The following is a 25748-nucleotide window of genomic DNA, read 5'->3' on the forward strand; positions in this document are numbered from 1 at the left end:
TAAAGAAACTTTTTTTTTTTTTAAAGATTTTATTTATTTGACAGAGAGAGAGATCACAAATAGGCAGAGAGGCAGGCAGAGAGAGAGAAGGGGAAGCAGGCTCCCTGCTGAGCAGAGAGCCTGATGTGGGGCTCGATCCCAGGACCCTGAGATCATGACCTGAGCTGAAGGCAGAGGCTTAACCCACTGAGCCACCCAGGCGCCCCTCATTATATAGAATTTTAAAAGCACTTTCATATGCATTTAATCCTTGAACTCTGGGAGCAGAAATAAAGGATGGCAACTCAAATTGCCCAAGATGCAAAGAATGAGAAAGTGAAAGCTGACTTTAAGAGAAATACCACTGTACTTGGAGCTTGGTGCTTGTTCTCTGTACATCTGCCTTTTTTCCATCAAGGATGAATGGGGATGCAATACACGGATTGAGCAGATAGGTAAAGAACAGTATTCTAAGCTTTGGAAACTGCTTAAATAAACAAATGGTGGTATGAAATGACACGACTTTCTGGGTAAACTGAAAACAATGTGCTAAAAATGGAACACAGTACAGTGTCTTGCAAAGCAAGTCTTTGGCTGAACTGAACAACATCTTTCATCCTTCAGTTTAGCAATCATCTATGGCAATAATCCCTAGGCTTCTAGCTGAGGATCGATCAATGACTGTGGCCTCTGTCTTGAAAGACAGAGAGCAAGAGAGGGAGGTCAGGAGGGAAGGAAGGAAGTAAGAACAGAGATTATCTGTCATACGACTATAGTACCTAATGGAGTGTTTTAAATATGCACAACAGAAGGTTATATAAAATAGTTAGTATGATTATACAAAGGTAATTCTTTTTTCTAATATTTTTTCAAAACATTAAAAACATTTTGAAGGACGCTTAATTCTCAACAAGATTTAACAATTTTACCAACTGACAACTGATTTTGAAACATAGTGAACCTAAGTTTCCTCATCTTTGGGATAGAGCAAAATATGAAAGGAAATATGTTAACATTGCTTTTTTTTTTTTTTTTTTTTTTTTTAAGATTTTAAGTAATCTCTACAGCCAACGCACGCTTTACTGATTGAGCCAGCCTGGTGCCCCCAGGTCAAATATTTATTGAGTACCCTGTGCCATGAGTTAGGTGCTGACACTAAACAACAGTCCTATACTTGTTAATGTCACCTCTGAGTGCTAAGAACGTAAGTTGCATACAATTCATCAGTTATATTATTAATCATCTGTGAAATTGTGGAAAAGTCACTTAACTCCTCTGGGCCTTGGTTTCCTATACTTGCAAAATATTGTTCCATCAAGGACAGAACAGTTTTAAAGCAGTTTGAGCAGGACTCTGAAACTCTGTATCATTTATCAATGAAAAAATTAAAAAACAAAAAAGAAAAATATAACATGTCTACTTATTCTCAAACTTCTGAATTACTGTCCTTTCATTCCTTTCAAAATCAAAAGCGACTAACACCAAGTATTGCGGATAGCTCAACTGGTCTCACCAACTGGTCATGTATGAATAAAATTACCTTAAAATCAACATACTCTATTTAAAATTAAGTCTTTCAGTGTGCAGTCTGAGAAGAATGAGAGGTCAAAATCACAGGTTAACCTAAGAAATATCTGTCTCAAAACAATGCATTCGACAAGTCTCATTATTAAAATTCCTTTTATTTTCCCTTCAGTGAAACTGTATTCCCAAAGTCCTGAATCAGTTATTTCTTCTTAGTTTTCCAACAGCTGTCACTTGTCTTCTTTTGGTCTGTTCAGCAGAAAGTGAACTATCTGGAGTAGAACATCATCATTAAAACCTTTCACATTATTATCTTCAATTGTTTCATAAAGAGGCGTACTTTGTGTCCCCCAACATATATTTTTACGAGGGTTATTTTGATCAGCTTGTGCAGTCAGTGCCAAAGTATTTAACTGGTAGCAGAAAAAGGAAAAGTATTTTCCATCTGTGATCACGCCCTGAGAGACAAACGGCCGAGTAACATCTGCTTCACTCCAAAACCCTACAGAAAAAAGTTATACTGACATTTACACATAGAATACATTTTACCACAACGAAACATTTACACAGTAGAGGGTGCTAAATATCCCCTAAAACCTAAATATCTTACCTACAAATTCCTTAAGATCTCAAAGCTTTCCTCATCTTCTCCATTCTAATCCTGTATTCTATTTCTGCTTGAAAAATTATTTCCTCCCTTCTGATATCCCCAAACTCATGACATATTCTCAACAACTTTGCTCTTCAACAGCTTAACTCACTTCATCTAAAAAAAGGCAGCAAGGGCGCCTGGGTGGCTTAGTGGGTTGAGCCTCTGCTTTCGGCTCGGGTCATGATCTCAGGGTCCTGGGATCGAGTCCCGCATCGGGCTCTCTGCTCGGCGGGGAGCCTGTTCCTCCCCTCTCTCTCTGCCTGCCTCTCTGCCTACTTTGTGATCTCTCTCTGTCAAATAAATAAATAAAATCTTTAAAAAAAATAAAAATAAAAAAAAATAAAAAAAAATAAAAAAAGGCAGCAAGTTCTATCAATGCAGATCTCCCCTACATCTGGTACTAACTCTATCCAAATACACTCATTTTCTGGTACCAGTGGCATCTAGCACCCAATAGCCATGACGGCCATTTACTTCACCAAAATCTACAAAAAAAAAACCTTCAGAAAAAAATGGACTTTCTAAGGATTGCGATCAAGTATCAGACAAGTTCTATTCTTCCTTTACATATTTTAAAATTGGCTTTATGAGCTGCTGTTATTTTGCCTTGTGTATCTTGTGTCATAGGTTCCAGGATGCCTTTAAAACCTTTACTACTCAAATTTTCTGGCTACTTCTTGCTCTAGACTGACTGGCTTTAACACTTTTAAATCCCACTGCCAGGGCCAAGCAGTAATGTTCTTCCCTCATACATACTTTCTATCAGCCTTCATGAAGATAGCCAACGATTAACATTGTTAGCATTTGTAATTAAATATAGGAAGAAAGTAGCACTTTACTTTTAATGCAGAAACAGTGTCATTCTAATGTTTTTGCGAAAGATTCCTGTTTCTGCTTCTGTCTAATCCTGTTCCGATTCTCTCCATTTAAGGAAAAAAATGTGAGTAAAAGATTAAATCATATATATATAAATATACATATATATAAATATGTATATATAGAGATTGATCCTTTATGAGTTTTCAGGAGGAATTTAATATAGATTTCATTGTTTTCTAGGCTCATATATATATATATTTTATATATATAAATATACATATATATATATATAAAATCTCCCCATACACACACACATGGAGAAAAAGGGTGAGCCTAGAAAACAGTTAAATCTGTATTAAATTCCTCCTGAGAACTCATACAGGATCAATCTGGTTACTTACAGTTCATTACTTCAGGTTTTGTAATAAAATCCAAATGCCTCACAATGGGCTCTCAAAGTCGTCTGAGCTATGGCCTCTGGTTTCCTTTAATCTCATCCTCCATTATTCTCCCCCTCCCTTTCTTTATTCTCTTTAAACACTTCAAGGCTGTTCCTACAGGTCTGGTCTTCATTCAAATGTCATTTTTTAGAGACCACCCCGAGTTCCTCCATTTAAATAAATTCGGCCCAATATCTCATTTATACCTGCACACAGTAAGGCATTCTATCCCTTATGTAGTATATTTCCTCTGTGCTATTACCACTAGCTAAAAACACTACGTGTTTATGATCTTTTACTCTCCTCACTATAAGCTCCAAGACAGCAGGATCTCCCTGCCTCATTCAACATTACATCTCCAAGGCTAACACTGCTTGGTTACTAGAAAGAATTCACTATTTACTGAATGTCTAATACACAATCTTCTAATCCATATCCTGGATATAGCCTTTAAAGATATTACATAGAATAACTGTGATTTAATCTAAAATTTAACCCATCAAAGCATTTCCTTTTCCAGCTTCAGAAAACTGCGAGCATCTACAAAGTTGACTTAGCTGGCTAGTCTTTTCACCCGCTTGAGACCATCAGAAAAAAATTCATTCACACACAAAAGTGGTCAAAGTAAAAGATCAAAATAACTATTTAAACACCACTTGCCAACTGCAAATGTAAAATATCTAATTGTGAATTTTAAAACAACCGTGTTTTGTGTCACTGCAAGTTTTCAAAATGTTAAGATTCAATCTACACTTAACCCAAAGAAACCACTGAATTCTTAAAATGTCACACATACCTTCCAAGAACAACGCCATAAAATTAGTTTTACCTTGATACATAGCTTGTGCTCCAGTCCAAGCAAAGAGGCTTGCAATAGCATTAGCTCTAAAAACAACTTCTATCTGATCGGCGCAGTTCCGTTTCAAAAGCCTTTCCCTTTTCAGTTTGTCAGGTAACAGATGAAACTGTGTGTGACCATAACAGTATGGATCTGCTGTCTTTGAGCCTGAAGAGTAAAATAAAAACATTTCAGATGAAATCTGCATGTGAACATCCGGAGCACATGTCCTCAGTCTCTGCTTCAAACCCACCTTTCTCCTCTACACGTTCTGTAATCAGTATTCGAAATACACAAGTGGGAAGGTTGTTATTTATTTCACTGATTATAATGAAGTTAAACTTCGTGTGAAAGTAAACCTGCTATCATCAAGTCCACTATGATGATACAGGATAAGTCAAAAGAATGTTATATAAAGTTTTCTTAAAATTCCCTATTATGTAGTTTTCTCAAACCTTTTATTCATCATTGGGAGCTATGGTATTTTCCTTGTCTTATTCTACAAATGATATATACATTTCATTAAAGTCTCCTTTTTCATTTTAATGTAATAATTACATACCTTGTTCCTAATTTAAAAAAAAATATTTTTATACTGTATTTCCAAGTAAGGAAAATGAGAGACAATATTTCATGAAATGCTCATATTCCTGACTTTAGTAGTAAAGTAAATCTTTTCAACCAAAAGTTCCCACAATTCACACTGTAAGAGCACACTGACACAGAAGACACTGATAAAATACACCTGGAGGGCTAGTATAAAGCTGGTTTCTTAAAATCTTTAAGTTAGCTAGGAATTAATAGACAAAAAGACAGCAAAAGTATAAGCTACACAAGGCCAGACATCAGGCCTTATCAATTTTTATATTCCTAATGGTTACCACAGTGTGTGGCACAAACAGAAGACTTTTACAAAAAAGCCAATCACTGCCTCAAATCTGGCTCTGCACTGGTTTACTTCTGAAAAAGGAAAAATTACTTTTGCTACATAATAAATCAACAAAACTTAATATGTAAAACTATTTTTTAAAGTTAAATGCTGCTAGTTTAATAGAAACAAGTAAAATTTTTAAATGGTGAGCTGAAAGAATATTTTTCTCCCAATTTTCAAACATGTTACAACCACCTCAGTTTATAAATTGCAATGCTTGTAAACTATCTGACCTTTGGTCATCAAGAATTAAATATTTAAATGTGCACAGGATCCTTTAGATACATTGATGGCAAAATATTTCAAAAGAAAAACTTACCAATAAATATGGTATTTTCATACTGTCGTTTGAATAATGGAAGTTTGTCTGGCTTACAAGTTATAACAGGGATTTCGACAGGTACAGAATAATCCAGCGGCACAAACTTCAAGAAAATGAAAAGTCATAAATGAATTCACAACAACACTAGTACTAATGTACATATTTTACGCACATTCTTTGTTTTTTGTGTTTTTTTTTCAAAGATTTTATTTATTTGTCAGAGAGAGTGAGAGCACAAGCAAGGGGAATAGCAGGCAGAGGGAGAAACAGGCTCCCTGCTGTACAAGGAGCCCAATGTGGGACTCAATCCTAGGACCCTAGGATCATAACTTGAGCCAAAGGCAGACCCTTAAGCGACTGAGCCACCCAGGCATCCCAACTCACATTCTTAATACACTTAAAAGTCTTAAAATGAGATTTTTTTTACGAAATGATTTGGTAACACCACCATCTATTGATGGGCCAAATCCAGCCAGCCACTTGATGGTACAAATAAAGTTTAATTGCAACATAGTCAGGCACATTCATTTACGTATGGGACATAACTGCTGTTACATTATTTAAGAACTAAGATGAAGAGTTGCAACACAGATTTATGGCCCCCCAAAGCCTCAGATATTTATTATCAGATATTTACCTTTAGGGAAAACATGTGCATGTGTCTGTATACAGCACTCAAAATATACTTATTTTCTCTGAAAGAACTATAAATATAAAAAATGATGAGCTTACAATTATAAAAACGCCTTGATTTACGATTAGGTAGTGTAGTCTATGATAAATCACAACCATAACTATTATCAATTATTTATATATATATTTTAAAGATCTTACTATTTATTTGAGAGAGAGCACAAGTGGGGTGGGAGGGTGGGAGATGCAAAGGAAGAGGGAGAAGTAGACTCCCCACTGAGCAGGAAGCCCACTGGGCTTGATCCCAGGACCGTGGCATCATGAACTAAGCTGAAGGCAGACGCTTAACTGACTAAGCCAACCAAGTGCCCAATATTTTTAGAGTAAGAGAAAGAAAAGATTTGTACGGTCCTAAAAACTGATGCCTTAATCCTGCTTAAAAATGATTACTTGACCTTTGAGGACTATACACACCGTAACAGGTTAAAAAGCTGAAAAAGAATTTGGGATGAGAAGTATGCGCAAGAAATTCAAAAGGGATCCACCCAATACTTTTTACTCTATTAAGCCCATTACCTAGGTTGCCTATGATATTTCCTCATCAGATGTCAGCAGATATATGTGCAATAAATCCTTACCTCTGGGAGTTGTTTGGATATTCGAATCTGGTTGTGCGGTTTATCATTTATTTGGTATCGCAAAGCATCAACTCGACCTTTCCGATGACCCCTAGAAATAATTTCTTCACCTCGCAACCAGTAAAAGTGAACCGGGCGTTTACAATCTATCAAAAGATATTCAAAATTTTATTTAATCATTTAGATAAATCTGGTTATTACTAGAATACCAGCAATACAGAACTTAAGAATAATTGTGCAAATTAATAATTATCAAAAATTACTCCTTGATGTAAGATAGAGTCTGGGTTATATGATGATTTAAGTTAAATGACTGACTTAAATATTATGCTCAAACATTTATTGTCTACTTGTGCCATCCATCATACACTAAACACTAACAGTTAAGAATAAATGTAACAGGAACATTACTCAGCAGAAATAAAAAGTTTTTAATAGGACTCAGAATTATTAATCAATCTTCACAATAACCGTCAAAGGTATGTATAACTGTCATCACATCCAGTTTATAGAAGAGTAATCTGGATCTTCACAAAGTCAAGTTTTCCTAAGCCAACAGGAGTAGTCAAAATCCAGGAGGCTTCTCTGAAGACCACTTCTTCCCAACTGAGACAGAAGTAAAGTAACATGCACACACACCACAGGACTCAGTTGAGCACACATCTACAGTTATAGTAACTGTAGATTAATTCAATAAATATTTATTAAGACACCTACCAGGCACTAGATATAAAGTAATGAATGCCTCAGAAACACTGATTTTTAAATTATTTTATTAATTATTACTATTAACATATAATGTATTATTTGCCCCAGGGGTACAGGTCTGTGAATCATCAGGCTTACACACTTCACAGCACTCACCATATCACATACCCTCCCCAATGTCCATAACCCAACCACCCTCTCCCCACCCTCTTCCCCCCAGTAACCCTCAGTTTGTTTTGTGAGATTAAGAGTCTCTTATGGTTTGTCTCCCTCCAGATCCCATCTTGAGAAACACTGATTTTTAAAACCGTCCATTAATTTTTCCTATCTCCACTGAGCAGTTAAAAAAGTTGCTGACTGGTTCCTGGGAACCCCAAATGGCTAGGTTTGAATCCTGAGCTCCTATCTACCACCTACAGGTTCTCTGACCAGGTTCATTTTACCTTTCTGCACCTCAGGTTGGTTTTCCCATTTACAAAACAATATAAACGACCTACCTACTATAAACGGTTACTGTGAGGATTAAACTGGTCGGCATATATAAAAATTTGGAAGAGGGCTTGGTACATAATAAGTACTAAGTAAATGTTACGTATTTAAATCTGTATCACTTCTAATGTTCACGCTTCTACGACAAAGTACTATTACCCCAAGTCTCATCTTAAGAAGGAGAAAAACTGCTTTAACCTAAAAGAGGTTAATGAAGTGACATACAGTCATGCAGCTTTTTGTGGAAGAGCCAAAAGCCAAGTTCAGGTGCGCCCCGCCCGCCGAGAGCCCCTTCTCCTGACCAACACTGCTCTCCCATTCCGTTTGGCCGGACCTTCACAACGCGGAACCAAAGACTCGAGTCGTGGGAGGTGGTACAGCTAGTAAGTGGCAGCACAGGCCCGGAGGGAACCCAGTCTGCAGATTCTTAGTGTAGTGACCGCTACTAAACCTGATGGCGCCCGGGGAGGCACGAAAGGCCTAGAAATAGAATGAACGACGCAGAAAGAAATGAACAGTTCCCCCGCCTTCCCCGCCCGGCGTCGCAGCCCCAAGACTCACCGAGGGTGGCGCTGGCCAGGGCGGGGTTGTGCGCGCCGAGCAGGCCCATGAGGGTGGCCACCAACTGATCCAGGAAGGGCGAGGCGAGAGCCTCGCGTTCCTGGTAGAGCGGAAGGCGCCCCTTGCGCCGCAGGTAGAAGTGCTCCTGCAGGAGACAGTCACACGCGGCGGCGCGCAGGGCCGCGAGGTCCAGGGCCGGCACGGGCTCGGCGGGCGGCGGCGGCAGGCCCGACAGGAACGCGGTCTTAGTGAAGTCCTGATACCAGCGGTCAGCGTTCAGGGCGAAAGTCTGCGGATAAACCACGTATTTCATGAACTGCATCTTGGTAAGGATTCGCAGCTTCTCGTCCACCGACTCGGCCGCATGCACCGTCGCCTGCCACCGCTCCACTCGCCGCTGCCGTGCCGCCTTGCTCTTGGCCGTCAGGGAGGCCACAATCGGCGGGTAGCGCGCGACGGGGGCCGCCGTGACATCGGGGCCGGTCAATTCTGGACCCGTGACGGCGGCTTCGGCCGCAGTGTGCAATGACAGCCCCGGCCCGCGCAGCGCTAGCCTGCAACACCTGGCCGCCGCCATCTTTGCTCCGGGTTGCCGACCCGGGGTTAATTTCAGGGAAGGTCGCGGCTCTCTTGCGTAAGGACCAATCGGAAGCGGAATTTGAGCCAGGCTTGGGGAGGCCGATTCTCAGTGGGCCTGAGATTCGTTGCGTCATTCATTTTTTAGCCAATCAGATCCCTTCTCTAACTTAAGTTTCCAGCGTCCCGGAGGCTCTGTACACCGAAGGCAGGATTTGAGTGCTTGTAGTTTTTCCGCAGACCTGGGTGGGAAGAGTGGGGATTCCGGTTGTTGCCACCTAGGCTGCTCTTCCGACCTCGACGCAGACCTCTTGCCCAAAATCATTTAGGAATGTTCTGTACCGGAATTCCTGGGGTTGAAATTTATTGAAAATATCGTTCTAACATGTTTTATTGCTAATACATTCTTATTTTTTAAATGATGCAAGCATCACTCATAGATCACCACTGCTAATCTTTGGAAAAACAATTCCATATGCTAATTGATACATAAATAATGAGATACATAAATAATTTCCCCTGATTTACAATACGTTTAGTTGGATTTAACTGGGGAAAAAAACACACAATAATAAGAAAAACGGGCGTCTGGGTGGCTCAGTCTTTAGGCATCTGCCTTTGGCTCAGGTCATGCTCCTAGGGTACTGGGTTCCAGCCCCGCATCTGGCTCCCTGCTCAGCGGGAAGTCTTCTTCTCCTTCTTCCATTCTCTCTGGTTGTATTCCCTCTCTCGCTGTGTTTCTCCCTGCCAAATAAGTAAAGTCTTAAAAATAAATAAATAAATAAATAAATAAACCTAAGAATTGTGTTTAAATTTTGCTTGGTGTTAAAACTCAGTATTTCAACATGAGTCGATTCCTACTAATCTTTCAGCAACTTGAAGAAAGGAACTGTTATAGTTTTAATCCTCAGCAATCATTCAATACCTGTGCCTAGTGGGTAATCACTAAATACCTGCTGAAAAAGATACCTGAATTTCTAGAAATTTAAACTCATTTCAGATAATCTAACTCATTGACTCACTCTTCTATTACTGCTAGGAACTGGAAAAGTACTTATTTGGATTTATTGCAATCATTCTTGAGGGTATTGAAAACCAAACATTTGTTGCTAAGAAAGAAATTATAACTTAGGTGTACCTTTATATTAGAAGTGATGATGCAATTTAACTATGAAGTTGCAAGTCTATTAAACTGACATTTAGAAATACCTACTTCAAACTCATTACAATATCTTCTGTGAGAAGTTGCTAGCAGAATCTCAAATACCCTTTTGACACTAATACTACAAAAGGAAGGCATAAGAGAGTTAAGATCTTTAAACCTTATTCAGCATTTCAAAGAGAAAAATGAGGTGATCAATGTTATGTAAATTGAGGTGACACTTATTTGTGTGAAAAAATAATAAATATATTTTTAGAGAATATATCACAGAAATCCTAGCTCAATAATTGCAGTATTCTCATACCATTCCAGCCTAGATTTTAGGATTAGAAATCAGAACTAGAGACCAATTAACACTGTAAGCCAGAACACGCTTTTCAGAAGTTGCTCTTATACTTTCTTGATTATTTCAATCGAAATTGAAATTTCAATTTGTCCAATATTTGCTGATTATTAACATTATGAACGAAGGAGGGAGGCCCTGGAAAAGGAAAGAGCATGCTTAGTGAAGGATGGGGCAGGACCATATAGTATGAACACAAGAGCATACTGGTGAGAAAGAATCAAGCCAGGACCGTGAAGAAAAGTCAGCATTCTTTCCAGTATGATCCAAAACTTCTATGTTACACACAAAGAAAGAAATATAAAGCTGAGTCATACAGCATGGTAAGAGCAGTACTGGGACTGAAACCCAGGTTATCTTCCTGTTAGTTTTATTCCGTAAATAATTCTTCCACGCATTTTATGTGGTAGGGAGTGAACCAAGTGCTCAGGATACTCAGTGAACCAGACAAAAGCTTACACTCTAACAGAAGGAAACATGCAATACAATATGAAAAAAAATAATAATATGATTTATTAAAAGTGGGTAAATGCTATGGAAAAGAAATAGGACAGGGGAAGTAAGGATCATCAATGCCGTCTGCAGAGGGACGGCTTGTTTGCAGTTTAAAGTGTATGGTCAGAGTAGTGCTCATGGAAAAGATGACACTACGGAAAAGGCCTGAAGGAAGCGAGGGAGTGACTGGTGCCAATATCTAGAGAAAGAGGATTCCAGCAGGCAGAACAGCTAGTGCAGAGACCCTGCGATGGGAACATGCCTGGTGGGTTCAAGAATAGGAAGGAGGCCAGTGTGACTGAAGGGGATGGTAGATGTGGAGCGTAGCAGGAAATGGCATGAGGAAGAAAAGGAGCCAGAATTTATAGGTTCCCAGAGGCAACTTCTAGGATTGTTAAGGCTCCTAAGAGTCTGAGAGGAATAGGAAACCATTAGAAGGTTCTACTCAGAAGGAGTTCATAGTATGACTTAGGTTTCAAAACACTTACTCCATGTATTAGGTAGTTTGGGTGCTGAAACAACAGAAATTTATTTTCTCCTGGTTCTAAAGGCTGGAAGTCTGAGATCTGGGAGCCAGCATGGTGGGGCTCTGGTGAGAGCTCTCTTCCTGGCTTGAAGAAGGCTACCTTCTTGCATGTCCTCACATGGCAGAGAGAGTCTGCGCTCACTCATCTCTCTCTCTCTCTCTCTTTTTTTTTTTTATAAAGACTTTTATTTATTTATTTGACAGACAGAGATCACAAGCAGGCAGAGAAGCAGGCAGAGAGAAAGGAGGAAGCAGGCTCCCCGCTGAGCAGAGAGCCCGATACGGGGCTCGATCCCAGGACCTGAAATCATGACCTGAGCCAAAGGCAGAGGCTTTAACCCACTGAGCCACCCAGGCACCCCACTCATATCTCTTATTATAAGGTGAGAAGCTTATTAGATTAGTGTCCTAACCACATGACCTCATTTAACCTTAATGACTTCCATAACGGCTCTGTCTCCAAATACAGTCACATTGGGGGTTACAGCTCAACCATATGAATTTTAGGACACAAGCAGTCCAGAACACTATGACTGATTGGAAAATAAAGATTGTGGAGGGTCAAATTTGGAAGCAGGGAACCAATTAGAAGACAATTTTCCATATTTCAGGGAAGAGCTGATAGTGCCCAGAAAGGACAACAGCAGTAAAGATAACGGGAGTGGTTACAGATTCTCAGTTGAGTAAGGGTAGGAGAAAGTCTCCAAAATTTTGGGCCTGAACAGTCAAATAAGAGAAGGCCTATGAGCAAGAGAAGCATTTTTCCTTTGATTCCTCATCTTTTTCAGGGTGGGTGTTGGAGAGGGAGGTGATTTGGGGAAGGAAATAGGAGAATTTGTGAAATATGAATTTATCTATTTTTATGTTTATTTGATTGACATTCTCCTAGAAGAACAGAGATAATAAAGATTTAATATCCCTATTAAAGTTGCCGCTGGTCTTAGATTTAAGTATTCTAGTTAAAAGCTATGACACTCAGCAATGATTTTTGAACACTCTACTTCATTCTCTCAAGAAATATTTATCAAGTGACTGCTATATGTCAGCACTGTTCTAGATACAAAGGGTATAGCAGTGAAAATGACCCTCATGGAGCTTACCTGCTAGTGGATAAAATCATCCAATCAAATATATCAAATGAGCAAATATACATGTTTTATGTTAGATGGTGATAGGAGGCAATAGGAAAATACAGGAGGGAAGGAGACCAGATCATTCTGGGTGGGGTGGGGTGATTTCAATAGACAGGGCAAAGATGGCTGCCCTTAGAAGGTGACATTACAATAACATCTGAAGGAGATGAAGGCTAGAACCATGTGGATGTCTGGGCACAAATCTGAGCCAGGGCAAAAGCCACAGTATATCTGGGAAATGGGAGGAACGGCAAGGAGGCCAGAGAGCTAAGGCGAAAAGGGACAATTGCATTTTGTCAGTGGTAGCCAGTATCTTATTCAGAACCAGGTTCTGATGAGTTGTGTGATGTTTATCATCACAGATTTTTGGGTTTTCTTTTCCCCCCTATTGTGGTTGGGCATCAGAACAGTTCTGTTACATTGGGATGAGATGAAAGCCACCCGGTGGATTGTAGTCCTTACCAGAGCTTCTTATATCTAAAGCTGAGAATGTGGGAAGGAAATGGCAACAGGATATTTTGTATGTACAGATGTGGATGGGAGTGACGGCTGGTCTTTTTGAGCTGTTTCCTTCATATAGATATATATGTGTATATTAATATTTTTTTAAACCAATGGCGTATTTCTTTTTTTTTTTAAAGATGTTGTTTATTTATTTGTCAGAGAGAGAGAGAGAGAGCACAAGCAGGCAGAGTGGCAGGCAGAGGCAGAGAGAGAAGCAGGCTCCCCACTGAGCAAGGAACCCGATGCGGGACTCGATCCCAGGACTCTGAGATCATGGCCTGAGCCGAAGGTAGCGGCTTAACCCACTGAGCCACCCAGGCATCCCCCAATGGCGTATTTCGTACCTGGTTGCATATACAACACATTAACAGAAAACTGAAGACACAAAGTACTACTAGAGGAGAGGTGTGTGTGAGTGTGTGTATGTGAACAATTTTTGATGGTTGGTTTAAAATAAGTAGGAAGGAATCTAAGCGTCTACATCGTATGCCAGGTACTATATTAAATATTTCATATGGGTCATCCCCCATAATCTCACAATCAGATGCTCCAAAGGGAATAGTATTTTTCTTCTGTTTTTCTTGTTTTTGTTTTCATTTTTTGCAAAATCACAGAACTCTTGCTCACAACAGATAATGAATAGCTAAAACATTTTTTAAAGGATTTTATTCATTTATGAGAGACAGAGTGTGAACACGAGGGTAAAGAGGAGCCGAGGGAAAGGGAGAAGCAGACTCCCAGGTGAGCAGGGAGCCCAGTGTAGGGCAGGATCCCAGGACCCTGAGGTCATGACTTGAGCCCAAGTCAGAAGCTTAACCAACAGAGCTGCCCTGCCCCCTCTAGCTAAAACAATTTTGAAATAGAATAATAAAGGATCAGCCTACTTGATTTCAAGGCTTTGGAGACCATAATCAATGGAGGAAAGCTAGCTTTTTCAACAAATGGTGCTGGAGAAATTGGACATTGACAGGCCAAAATTGAAACAAAATTAAAAAACCTTGACCTATCTATTCCATCTTCTGGAAAAATTAACTCCAAGTAGATCAAAGACTGAAATGTAAACATAAAATTATTAGAAAAAAAAAAAAAGAGAGAGGAAAATCTGTAGGGGCTAGGGCTAGGCAAAGAGCTGTTAGAGTTGACCAAAAGCATGATCCATAAAAGAAAATTAATAAATTGGGCATCATCAAGTTAAAACTTTTGCTTTGCAAAATACCCTGTTAATACCCTTAGTGAGGAAGGCACTTGTTGTAATGAGCACTGGGTATTGCATGTAAACGATGAACCACAGAGTTCTATTCCTGAAACCAATACTGTGCTGTTAACTAACTAGAATTTAAATTAAAAAATTTGAAAAAAAAATCCATAAAAACATCCTGTTAAAGGATGAAAAAGACAAGCTGCAGTTGTGAGTGAAAATAATTGCAAACCATATATCTGACAAACAACTGGTATCTGGCTTTGTCGCTTCACTTTCACTTTCCTTATTTAGTCTAGATTAATTATACCCACTTTACAAGTTTGTTACAGGGATATATGAGGTGACATATGTAAATGATGCAAAACAACATTTGCTGAGTATCAAATACTTTATATATGGCAATGGTTTTAATTTCCTCAGCAACATACTTTAAATCAGAGCACTGATCTTCGTGAGAGGTAAGGGATTTGCTCAAGTTCTTAAGTTCCAGAACCAGCACTAAACCATGATCTTTGACCATGAAGTCCCTGCTGTTTACATCCGTGGTTTTGTAAATTAGAATGATTCTCCCGGAAGAGATTCAGGAATTCTTCAAAGGTAGTAAGTCAACTTCCTAAGACTCTATGCACAATTTAGTAATAATAGGAAATTAGAATAGTATGAAAGTCATCTATAACTACTTAGTATAAAAGAAAATATTGCAGAGTTTCTTGTGTGCTATTTTGACTAGTTCATGGTTCTTCCTATCCAAGAAATAAGAAACATGAGGGAAACAAAATATTTTCTCTTAGCCTCAAAAATCTTATCAGAAATACTGGGGTAATAGGACATCATAGCAATGGTCAAACAGTTTTGAGCCTGCTAAGCTATCCAACACAGGAGATCACAGTGGAATTCCTATGAATAATGTTTACATGATACCAGAGACAAACCTAAGACACAGATTGGAGCACCTGGGTGGCTCAGTGGGTTAAGGCCTCTGCCTTCGGCTCAGGCCATGATCCCAGGGTCCTGTGATCCAGCCCCCTGCTCGGTGGGAAGCCTGCTTCTCCCTCTCCCACTCCCCCTGCTTGTGCTCCCTCTCTCACTGTCTCTCTCTCTGTCAAATAAATAAATAAAATATTTAAAAAACAACAACAAAAAAAAGACATAGATTGTGAGGATGACTGGAGAAAGTTGACGGCCACAGCAAATAATTACTTATCTAATCTTTCTCCCACGGAATAAGAGCATTTCAAATTTTATTATAATCAGGATAGAGTCCTCCATTGTGGGTGTGGGTGAACAACTTGAGGCTTTAGTGTTCTGCAAATCTACCTAACAACAAGAAAACATGATCATGACAAAGGATGATTCACTAAATAAAAAATAGTAACTGGGATCAATTTCTATAGTCTGTATCAACAGCATAATGCGGCAGACAATTATCCACAGAAATTAAGGCTCATACATCAATTTAAAAAAACCCACAAAATTTATCAGATTCCACAGCAAAATTTTTACCCCGGGCACTGGTAAAGCTCCAAAGTTTGTGGGAATTAAGTGCGGTGCTTTCCTTACGGACTATACTTTGAATCACGATTAACACAGAGCACTGAGCTTTAATATTATAATGGTCTGTCTTAAAAGGGTGAATCGAAAAATAACCTGCAAAGTACCTTCCTAAGAGCTTGAAGAGTATGATGTATTTCCTGCCGCTGTTGTCGGCGTTGGTGCTGGTGCTGGTGGTGGTGGTAGGTAAGCAGTACGCTTATGGATAGAGGTATAACTCTTGCTTTGACTAGGTATGTATGTTGGCCATAGATATTCATAACTGAAAATTGCAACTTCAAAGATAACTAAAATGAGAACACTTCTGTGATTTTCACTTCCCAAGATCAGTTTGATTAGCAAGTAGATAACATCTCAGATTTACAAGAAACTGCTAATTATAGGATTCTCAAACTTCTTGGTTGGCTTCTTCTATTGGTATTCTGTTGATCAGAACTTGCAGCTTTTCAGCCTGTTTACATAATATATAGTTGATGTTTACAAAGGGAAATCAGAACCACTGCAGAGGTTCGGTGGCCTTCTCAAAATCAATGTAATAATAATATTAATTAAATTATAATTTAAATGGTATAATATTTATAAATTTATAAATATTTACACATATTTATAAATTTATTTATAATATTTATAAAATAATATTTATTTATATAAAATATGAATATATAGATATAAATATATAAATATAAAATAATATTTATAAAATGCTTATAAATTTATAAATATTAATTAAATTATAATTAAAATACAATTAATTAAATAATAAATGCCCAAGGAAAACAACTCAGAGTCCAAGAGATGGGCAGTGAAAATCTCTCTTCATTCCAGTCCCAGTCCCCTCTTTTCCTTCTCTGGAGGTAGCCTCCTGTATATTCTTCTAAAGAATTATATTCCCGATTATATTTATAATTCCCAATTATATTTGAATTATATTCAAAATTATATTTTGAATGGACACATTCAAAAGGACGTGTGAAATGCTGTTTATTCTTGTTACTGACTGCCTATTCAAACTTGCTCTGAAAAGCTGTTTCTTTCCTGCATTTGGAGAAAATTTAAGGCAAGTTCTATTATTTTTCTAGTTGATCTTAGATAGGTCCTCCAGTTGCTTCTAGGCACAAAAATATCTTAGTTGTGTAATGACATTGCTCAGCTCAATGCAATAAGAAAAAGGGAAAAAAAATGCCTTGAACTTTATTTAAAGTTCTATGTTCTCTCCACACCTATCTCCGTCTGCCTAGGCTGTCTGCTTGTTGTAGGAGGTGGCTAAGGTGGGCTTCCTCTTCCTCGGTTTCCCCACAGCTGCTTCTCCCCCTGCTCATGAGGTTGCCAAGTTGTGAAGCAGGCACCAGTCCACTATGTTCTCAAACACCAGCAGCCCAGTACTAAGCTCCTCCAAAGTGCCCCATTACAAGGTCATTTTCTAGCTAAGCTGGAGATAAGGGAAAATCACTTCTCCTGCCCCCTCAATGATGAGGTTGGGTGGGGGAGGCTCCCGGTATAACCTCTCAGTCTCTCCTGTCTTTTAGGTTGAGGGGAGGGGTTAAGAAAATATGAAATCATGTTTCATAAACTTCTTTGCAATTCCTGGCATGGGTAGCCTAGCAATTTACCTAATATGGAGCTAGCTGATACTTCCTGTTTGGGGGCTTCAGCTGAAAATAAGACAGAAATAGTCATACACACACACACACACACACACACAAACACACACATATATACACACACACATGATATTATTACACATAGTATATAAGTAGTATAGTATACATTATACTATAGTATAATATATAATAGCATATGTTCTAATGTAATGTGTATGTATGTATGTATATAAGAGAAAATGAGAGAGAGAAGTGGGGTGGGAGAGAGAGAGAAAGAGAGCTTTATCCTTTTTCTTGAAATTATTTTAGGTATATCATCAAGGAACCAAATATACTCATCATAATTTTTGAGTTTTATTACATTCTTTTTTAAAGATTTACTTATTTTTCTGACAGAGGGAGAGAGTGAGAGTGGGAACACAAGCAGGGGGAGTGGGAGAGGGAGAAGCAGGCTTTCCGCCCAGCAGGGAGCCTGATGCGGGGTTCAATCCCAGGACCTTGGGATCATGACCCGAGCCGCTGGCAGACACCCAACGACTGAGCCACCCAGGTGCCCCAAGTTTTATTACATACAAGCATTTATTACATACAAGCATTGATCACCCACTCGTATGTATGGTTATTTTATAAGAATAATCACATTTGATTAATCAAATCACCCATTTCCCAACTTTTGCCTTACTAAGAAAGTCCCTGGGGAAAGCAATCTCTCCAGATCATAAAGGCAAGCTTCACAAGGAAAGGCTGCCTGCCCCCCAACTCTTTTTTTTTTTTTTTTTCCTTTCTGGAATCAAGATGCAGGAAGACATAAACCATCAGGATAAAAGCCCCATTCTAAGCATGAGTAAGTAGCAGAAAGAGGTGTGTCGGGGACATTACTATCTTCTTTAAGTCATGCACTAACCCAGATGCTTGCCTCCAGACTTTCTGTTCTGGGAGGGGAAAAAATGAACAATACTGGTTTATTGCGATGCCGTAGATATGTTTATCTGCAATCTGTTTTCTTTTACTCTTGGCTTCAGAGCAGCAGACCTGACCACTGCCTCCCACAAAGCTCATAAAGCTATAAATATTTTATATTGATGCTTATATAGAGAGAAAACATATGATTTCTTTTTCTGTTTGAAGAGGATTTGTTTTAAATAAAAAGGGAATTAATCTCATACATAATATGAACAGTGCTCTAGGGCAGTAGATAAAAATGTAACTCACTTTTTTCTGTAGCTGCATTATAGTCCATGGTACACATTTGCCATAATTCATTTAGGCAATCTCTTGGACGAACATTCAGGTTAATTCATTTTTTCTAATTTCTTTTTTCTTTCCTTTCTTCTTCTTCTTATTCTTTTTTTTTTCATTAAAAGCAATACTGTGATAAATATTTTTAGTACTGATGCTTTTATTTTTGTGGGCTAGACTCTGAAGAGGGGAGTTTCTGTGACACAGGTAATATGCATTTTTATTTTTAGATATGTTACCAACAATTTATGCACCTACCGTAGTGCATAAAGCATGCATTTTCTCACACTCTCACCGTATTTGCCAAGGTATATGAAATGTCACCACTCTTCTTTTTTTTTTTTTTAAGATTTTATCTATTTATTTGAGAGCGAGTGCATGAGCCAGGGAGGGGGTCAGTGGGAGAAGCAGACTTCCCGCTGAGCAGGGAGCCCAATGGGGCTCCATCCCAGGACCCTGGGATCACGACCTGCGCTGAAGGCAGACGCTTAACCAAATGAGTCTCCCAGGTGCCCTGAGACGTCACCATTCTTTGTATCTACATATATCTCCCATAACATAAATTCCATGAGAGCCAAAATCTTATCTTTTTCACAGCTATCTCCCTAGTGTAAGGAGAATATATATTTCCATCCTAAACAACTAAGACGGTATCTTATCTCTGGGTGTATTCTTTTTAAACACATACATATCCCCTAAGAATAATAATGTAATTACCCTTCAATATTCATGTGCCATATAGATTATTTATTATCTTGTCTATGACTAGCTAGGAGAAGAACATCTAGGAATAGAATGTATTTAAGACTTATTTGGTGGTGGTAAGGTAAGAAAGATGGAAACCTTTGGAAACATGAGAAACAGCCCAAGAAGGAAAGGTCTGGTTGGAGAATATAGCAGGAGCTTCCAATTCTTTTGGTGGCCATGTGAATAGGCTGCCCTCCTGAGCCAAGACAGGACTACAAGGGGAGAAAAGAGTGAGTGGGGCAAGAGTCCATGCAGAGCCTGTAGGGAGGTGTCTCACTCACCTCCAGGGCAAACTCAAGGGGCTCAAAAAACTCAGTAATCAACATAAATAATATTTTCATGAAACATCTTTAAACCAATCAAAATTAATATCAAAAGTTCCATGAGGAACAAACTATGAACATTTTAAATAAAGACAGGAAGGGCAGAAGCGCTGATGTACTCACCATCTACTCAGAGTGAGTCTAGAAGTGACCCCCTGCTTCCTTACATACTAAACTGGTGACTTTCCCTTCATCCTATTCTCTATCTGCCTGTTGTTTCTGGTCCTTTCTCCCCAACAAGGACTTCTTAGGAGGACACCAATGAAACTGAATATACTTTGGGGGGAGCGGCACATGGAGGGGGAGAGAGAGAATCTTAAGCAGGCCTTAAGCAAGCCAGGAGACTCGATCAACCGACTGAGCCACCCAGGTGTTCCATGAATATACATATATATAATTTTATATATATATAAATTATATATATATTATTTATATAAATTATATATATATAAAATTATATATATATAATTTTTTATATACAGGGCCAGATTTTTTTTTTAAGATTTTATTTATTTATTTGACAGACAGAGATCTCAAGTAGGCAGAGAGGAGGCAGAGAGAGAGGAAGGGAAGCAGGCTCCCCGCTGAGCAGAGAGCCTGATGCGGGGCTCGATCCCAGGACCCTGGGATCATGACCTGAGCTGAAGGCAGAGGCTTAACCCACTGAGCCACCCAGGCGCCCCACAGGGCCAGATTTTAATATGGCTTAGTACTCCACCAAACTGATTATACCCTAAGCACGAGGCTATATATCCTATTTCTTTGTCATTGAAATATGAACATGTCTGCAATACGAACTATCTGAAATCCAAACATATATTTCAAATGTTCTTTCAACTTGCACAACACAGTGTTCCTTAACTTATGCACATGGCAGTAATCTGTTATATTTAGAACATATGGCTGCATTTGATATATCAAATGTCTTTTGCAAGTGAAGTCATCATCCCAGTTTTATGGAAACTTGTCTGCAATACAACATAGGGGAAAAACAATGATTTTCCTCTCATTATTCATTAGATTTTTTTTTCATATTCACATCAATATGAGTTAGTCTAAAAATTAATTTTTCCTAAAATAACTCAAGTAGTTAAAATAATCTTAAACAACTTATAAACAGCCATCAAAGTGTGTTATTCACAGTGGGAAAGTAAATTGTTACCACCTTTCAGGAGAGTACTTTGGTGATTTGGTTCAGCCTTCTAAAAGGCCCATTACTTCTGACCTTGAAGAAATAATAGTTCAAAGGGAGTGACTCAGTATAATTTCAGAAATTAAAATATGTATCTATCTCTATATATACTTTGTATATATTTGTATTGTATTTACATACACACACATACACACACACACACAACTTGTAAAGATGACCATAGGTCGACTGCTGTCCACTCCCAGGCAAAAGCTTAGCTTTGCCCAGGTGGGGCCAGAGACTCACCTTTCATGCACCATTACCCCCAGGAGCAGATCTAATTTCCTGCTCTCTTATCAGGATATTTAAAGATCCCCGAACTGCTGAACTGCGTATAGGATCAGTCCTTCTCCCCGGACTGCTAGTCTGTGAATCTTTCCACCCAGCTCCCTGGTTCTGCACCAGCAACACGTTTCCCTTCTCTTTCCAATTAGCGCTTCTTCTTCCCTTTCTCTCCTGCATTTGAGTCTGCCTCTCCGCCTCTTCCTCTCCTTCCTTTATTTTATAGTCATGTGTGAGAGGGAAAACAGCCCTGAAAACACGGCCTTCACTTCGGGGTTACAGGAATCCATCCAATCACCGTTTATCCTTCAGTAAAGTCTGAGGTGGAGAAAATGGTCCCAGGATAAAAGTGAAAGGGGGCGGCTCCTGGGTGGCTCAGTGGGTTAAGCCTCTGCCTTCGACTCAGGTCATGATCCCAGAGTCCTGGGATGGAGCCCCCCATGGGGCTCTCTGCTCAGCACGGAGCCTGCTTCCCTTCCTCTCTCTCTGCCTGCCTCTCTGCCTACTTGTGATCTCTGTCAAATAAATAAAATATTTAAAAAAAAAAACTGAAAGAGGGGAACAGGGGAAAATATCAAGAATAACTTGCTTGGCACTTGGCAATATAATCTTCGTCATTTGTAGTAGGAAATCGGTGATTGTAAATAGTAAACATTTGTAATACCAAATAGAACATGTACACACAATATCTAACAGCAGGGGACTGTTTAAGTAAGCTGCAGTACATTTACATTAAAAAATCCTATGAAAGCATTAAAATAAAATTTATAAAATAATAAAATGCTTTTGAAATAAAGATATGTTTAAACACCAAGATGAGAAAAACCTTGTAGAAACTACATGATCTAATAAGAAATAGATGCACACAAAGACACAGAAAAACCCAGGAAGGAAGTACGATTAAAATGTTGACAAAAGTTGAAAGCAGGTGATGAAATTATTGGCATTTTTCTATTTTCTTTTCTTTTTTTTTTTTTTTAAGATTTTATTTATTTATTTGACACAGAGAGAGCACAAGGAGAGGGAGCAGCAGGCAGAGGGAGAAGGAGGCTTGCTGAGCAGGGACCCTGATGTAGGACTCAATCCCAGGATCCTGGGCCCATGACCCAAGCTAAAGGCAGCTGCTTAACGGACTGAGCCATTCAGGCATCCTATTGGCATTTTTCTTCCTTGCAATTTCTAATTTATCTTTACTGGATGTTACAAATCAGAACAAGATTTAACTTAGAAGAGGTTAAGAAAAAAGCTAAGATATTACCAAAATCTCAATAGATGCCTCATATATTATTCCATCGGGTAGTCAATTACCTGCTAAATATATCGGATCACATAGTGAAATTCTAACCCAAAGTAGAATTCTGGCCTACAACTTGAGCTGACAAAAACAAAACAAAACAACCACAACAGAAGAGTTGCAGAGGTATCACAAGAAGACAGGTAGCAGGAAGAGGACCAACCTGGAAGGCACAATGTCATGTCCAACCCGTCCGCTCTACATCAATGGGAGAGTAAACAGAATGTTAGACTTGTGCCCACAATGAACTACAGAGAAAGTGATGCCCTTGGCAGAGGAATTTCTTCTTTTATAGACTCATGACTCCATGACTCATTGAGCCCAGCAGTAATAAGAACATGAAACCTTTGATGTGGGCTGAAGATTTTGGACCTGAGTTTATCCTTTATATTGTAATGACCATATCTTCTATGTAGAGCCTTTTATGCCACATAAATTTTGCATATGATTTTCGAGGTGATGGTCAACTATGGCAGAACTATGAACAGAGAAATTATGCCATATGGAAAAGTAACTGCTGACAGCAAAGAATAAATGTAAGGGGTCAGAATTGGGGTATTGGAATTGTCAAGAGAAAAATGTTGAGACACTGAGCAATGTTGGCTGAAGTGGTGGTGGAAAGAGTGATCTATAGGAGAGACATTTTGGATATAAAACGAACTGAACTCATACGTGGAAAATGAGAAATCTTCGAGAACAACTCTAGTGGAAACAATACAGATAGTAGCATCCTTTTCCAAATGTGAAGGAAAGAAGGCTTTTGTGGGAGGATGATGAATCCAGCTTTGAATAGCTTCTTACCAACTGTTTGATATATGACAATGGAACTCAGGGCAAACGACTAGCTAGATATACAGATGTTGGAGTCAATAAACACGTGGTAGGTTGAAACCACAGACATCAGTGAGATTGCCTTGAGACACTGTTGAGAATGAGATGAGAGTAGTTTGGACCTCGATGGAAACCAGTATTTTAGGAGTTGACAGATTAGAGAAACTTTGCCAAGGCAAAGGAAGAGAGACATTTTCAAAGGTAGGGAGAAGGCCTGGAAAGAGTAGTTTGGAAGAAATCATACCAGAGAATCCCAATTAGTGTTGAACCATGAAGAGAACTCCAATAAGAAACAAATCATTCCAATTGATCTGAGAACAAAGAAGCTATGAGTGACATTAGTGAGAACATATTTGTGGGGTAAACTGAAAACGAGTTTGCTCTGGGTTGTGCAGCTGAGGAAATGGAGTCTGTAAGTTCTTTTCAAAAACTGTAATTTAATATTGAATACATGTAAGATGATATTGATAATATTTTTCTAAAATTTAAAGAATAAAACAAAATAAACAGCCAGGTATCCATCACTCAGTTCAGGAAGTAGTACATTACCAGAAGCTTTGAGGAATTTCCCCTCTTTTGACACTCCAATTTTATCCCTCCTTCTCCTCACCCAGAGATAGCTTTGTGTTTGCAATTCTTTTGTTTGTCTGTGTAGTTTTTATCATCAGTGGATATGCTTTAAATATTTATTTTCCAAATGTCAGCCCTGGACTTGTGCAGTGAACAACTTATGTAACTGTTCAAGGTAGTCCTAGTTATATATTGTTTAGTTTTGACGTTTTGGAACTTTTTATAAGTGGAGTCATGTTATATTTATTTTCATCTGTGATGAGCTTAACTATTTAACTTTAGGTTTCTGAGATTTATCCATTTTGAATACGATAATTGTAGTTTACTTTTATGTTATATAGTATTATCTTTTATGGGAAGTAATCAATAGGGTAATCTTCTTGTTCAACATTTGCATTGTTTCTCACTATTGGCTATTTCAAATAGAAATGGAATGGTTGGGTCATCTTCAACTTTATTAGAGTGTCAAATATTTTTTCAAAGAAATTATTTTCACTTACTAGAAATTTATCATCAGCAACACTTGATATTGTGAGACTTAAACTTTTGCTCATCTGATGTATGTAAAATGATATTTTTTGGTGTGGTTCTAATCTACATCTCCCTGATGACTGGTGAATTGGAATATGCCTTAATATGTTTACTGGTCATTTGTATTTTGTCTGCTATGACATACTGGTTCAGGAGTTATTCATCTGTTTTTAAATGATTTTCCAGTTTGTGGCCCAATTTTTCACTTTCCTTTTTGTTATCATTTGATAAATATAATTTCTTAACTTCAATGTGATCATTTTTATGTGTTGTTCATTTAAAATCTGGTTGAAGAGATACTTCTCAACCCAGATGTTATAGATATATTATCTCTATTTTACTGATTTTTTTTTCACATTTTGGTCTTTAATTCATCTGGAGTTGATTTTTGTGGATAGTGTGAGATAAAGATCCATTTTCTATGTGTTTCCTTATGACTAATAAATCATTTCTCTCCATACTACGGGCAGCTGAGACCAATGCAGGTGACATTCTGTACCACGAATAGTTGCATTTCTGGATTTCCTGAAAGCCACCTTCCTGCCTCTAATAGTAGCCAAGGGTAAAAACTTGAATTTGCTAGCAATAATCTAGAAGATTCTAAAATTTTTCCTGAACAATGGAGCAAAAAAGACAGCTGGGGACAGCACAGAAGGGTGTGCAAGCTTCAGGAGATGACGGGACATTAAGGTTTATAGAATGAGTGATTAGAATAATGCACCACAGGGTCCAGACTGGACAGGAGGATGGTGTCTGTTCACACATGCACACATGAGCACACGTGGGTACACACAGAAACAACCCTCAACATTCTTATTTTGGTTTTTGAACATTATTCAGCAAATATTAATATTCCTCAAATTGTCTTTTGTATAATGAATTTGAATTTCAATGCATCAGAAAAGAGGAGACTTCAACCTCTAGTTCAAAAAGTAGAAGGCAAAGATCGTTAGAATCGATAGCACTTAGAAGTCTATGAAGATCAGTCTATTTCTTTTTTTTTTTTTAAGATTTTATTTATTTATTTGACAGAGAGAGAGATCACAAGTAGGCAGAGAGGCAGGCAGAGAGAGAGGGGAAAGCAGGCTCCCCACTGAGCAGAGAGCCCAACGG

At 38.5% G+C, this 25748-nt stretch overlaps 1 protein-coding gene across 6 annotated transcripts in view; it reads right to left on the reverse strand.

Moving 5' to 3' along the window:
- Window positions 1-392: 392 nt before the first annotated feature.
- The window catches only part of MRPS30 (mitochondrial ribosomal protein S30), a 735966-nt gene continuing 710610 nt past the window's right edge, over window positions 393-25748 (reverse strand). For all 6 annotated transcript variants that reach the window (XM_080804119.1, XM_080804120.1, XM_080804118.1 and 3 more), the window contains 5 exons: window positions 8535-9854; window positions 6777-6922; window positions 5503-5608; window positions 4244-4420; window positions 393-2005 (listed from right to left, as the gene is read on the reverse strand). In XM_080804119.1, coding sequence (XP_080660245.1) covers window positions 1734-2005; window positions 4244-4420; window positions 5503-5608; window positions 6777-6922; window positions 8535-9111 — 1278 coding nt within the window. In that variant the 5' untranslated portion in view covers window positions 9112-9854 and the 3' untranslated portion in view covers window positions 393-1733. The remainder of the gene's footprint in view (window positions 2006-4243; window positions 4421-5502; window positions 5609-6776; window positions 6923-8534; window positions 9855-25748) is intronic.

The sequence above is a fragment of the Martes martes genome (assembly GCF_963455335.1).
Source record: "Martes martes genome assembly, chromosome: 5".
Taxonomy (NCBI): domain Eukaryota; kingdom Metazoa; phylum Chordata; class Mammalia; order Carnivora; family Mustelidae; genus Martes; species Martes martes.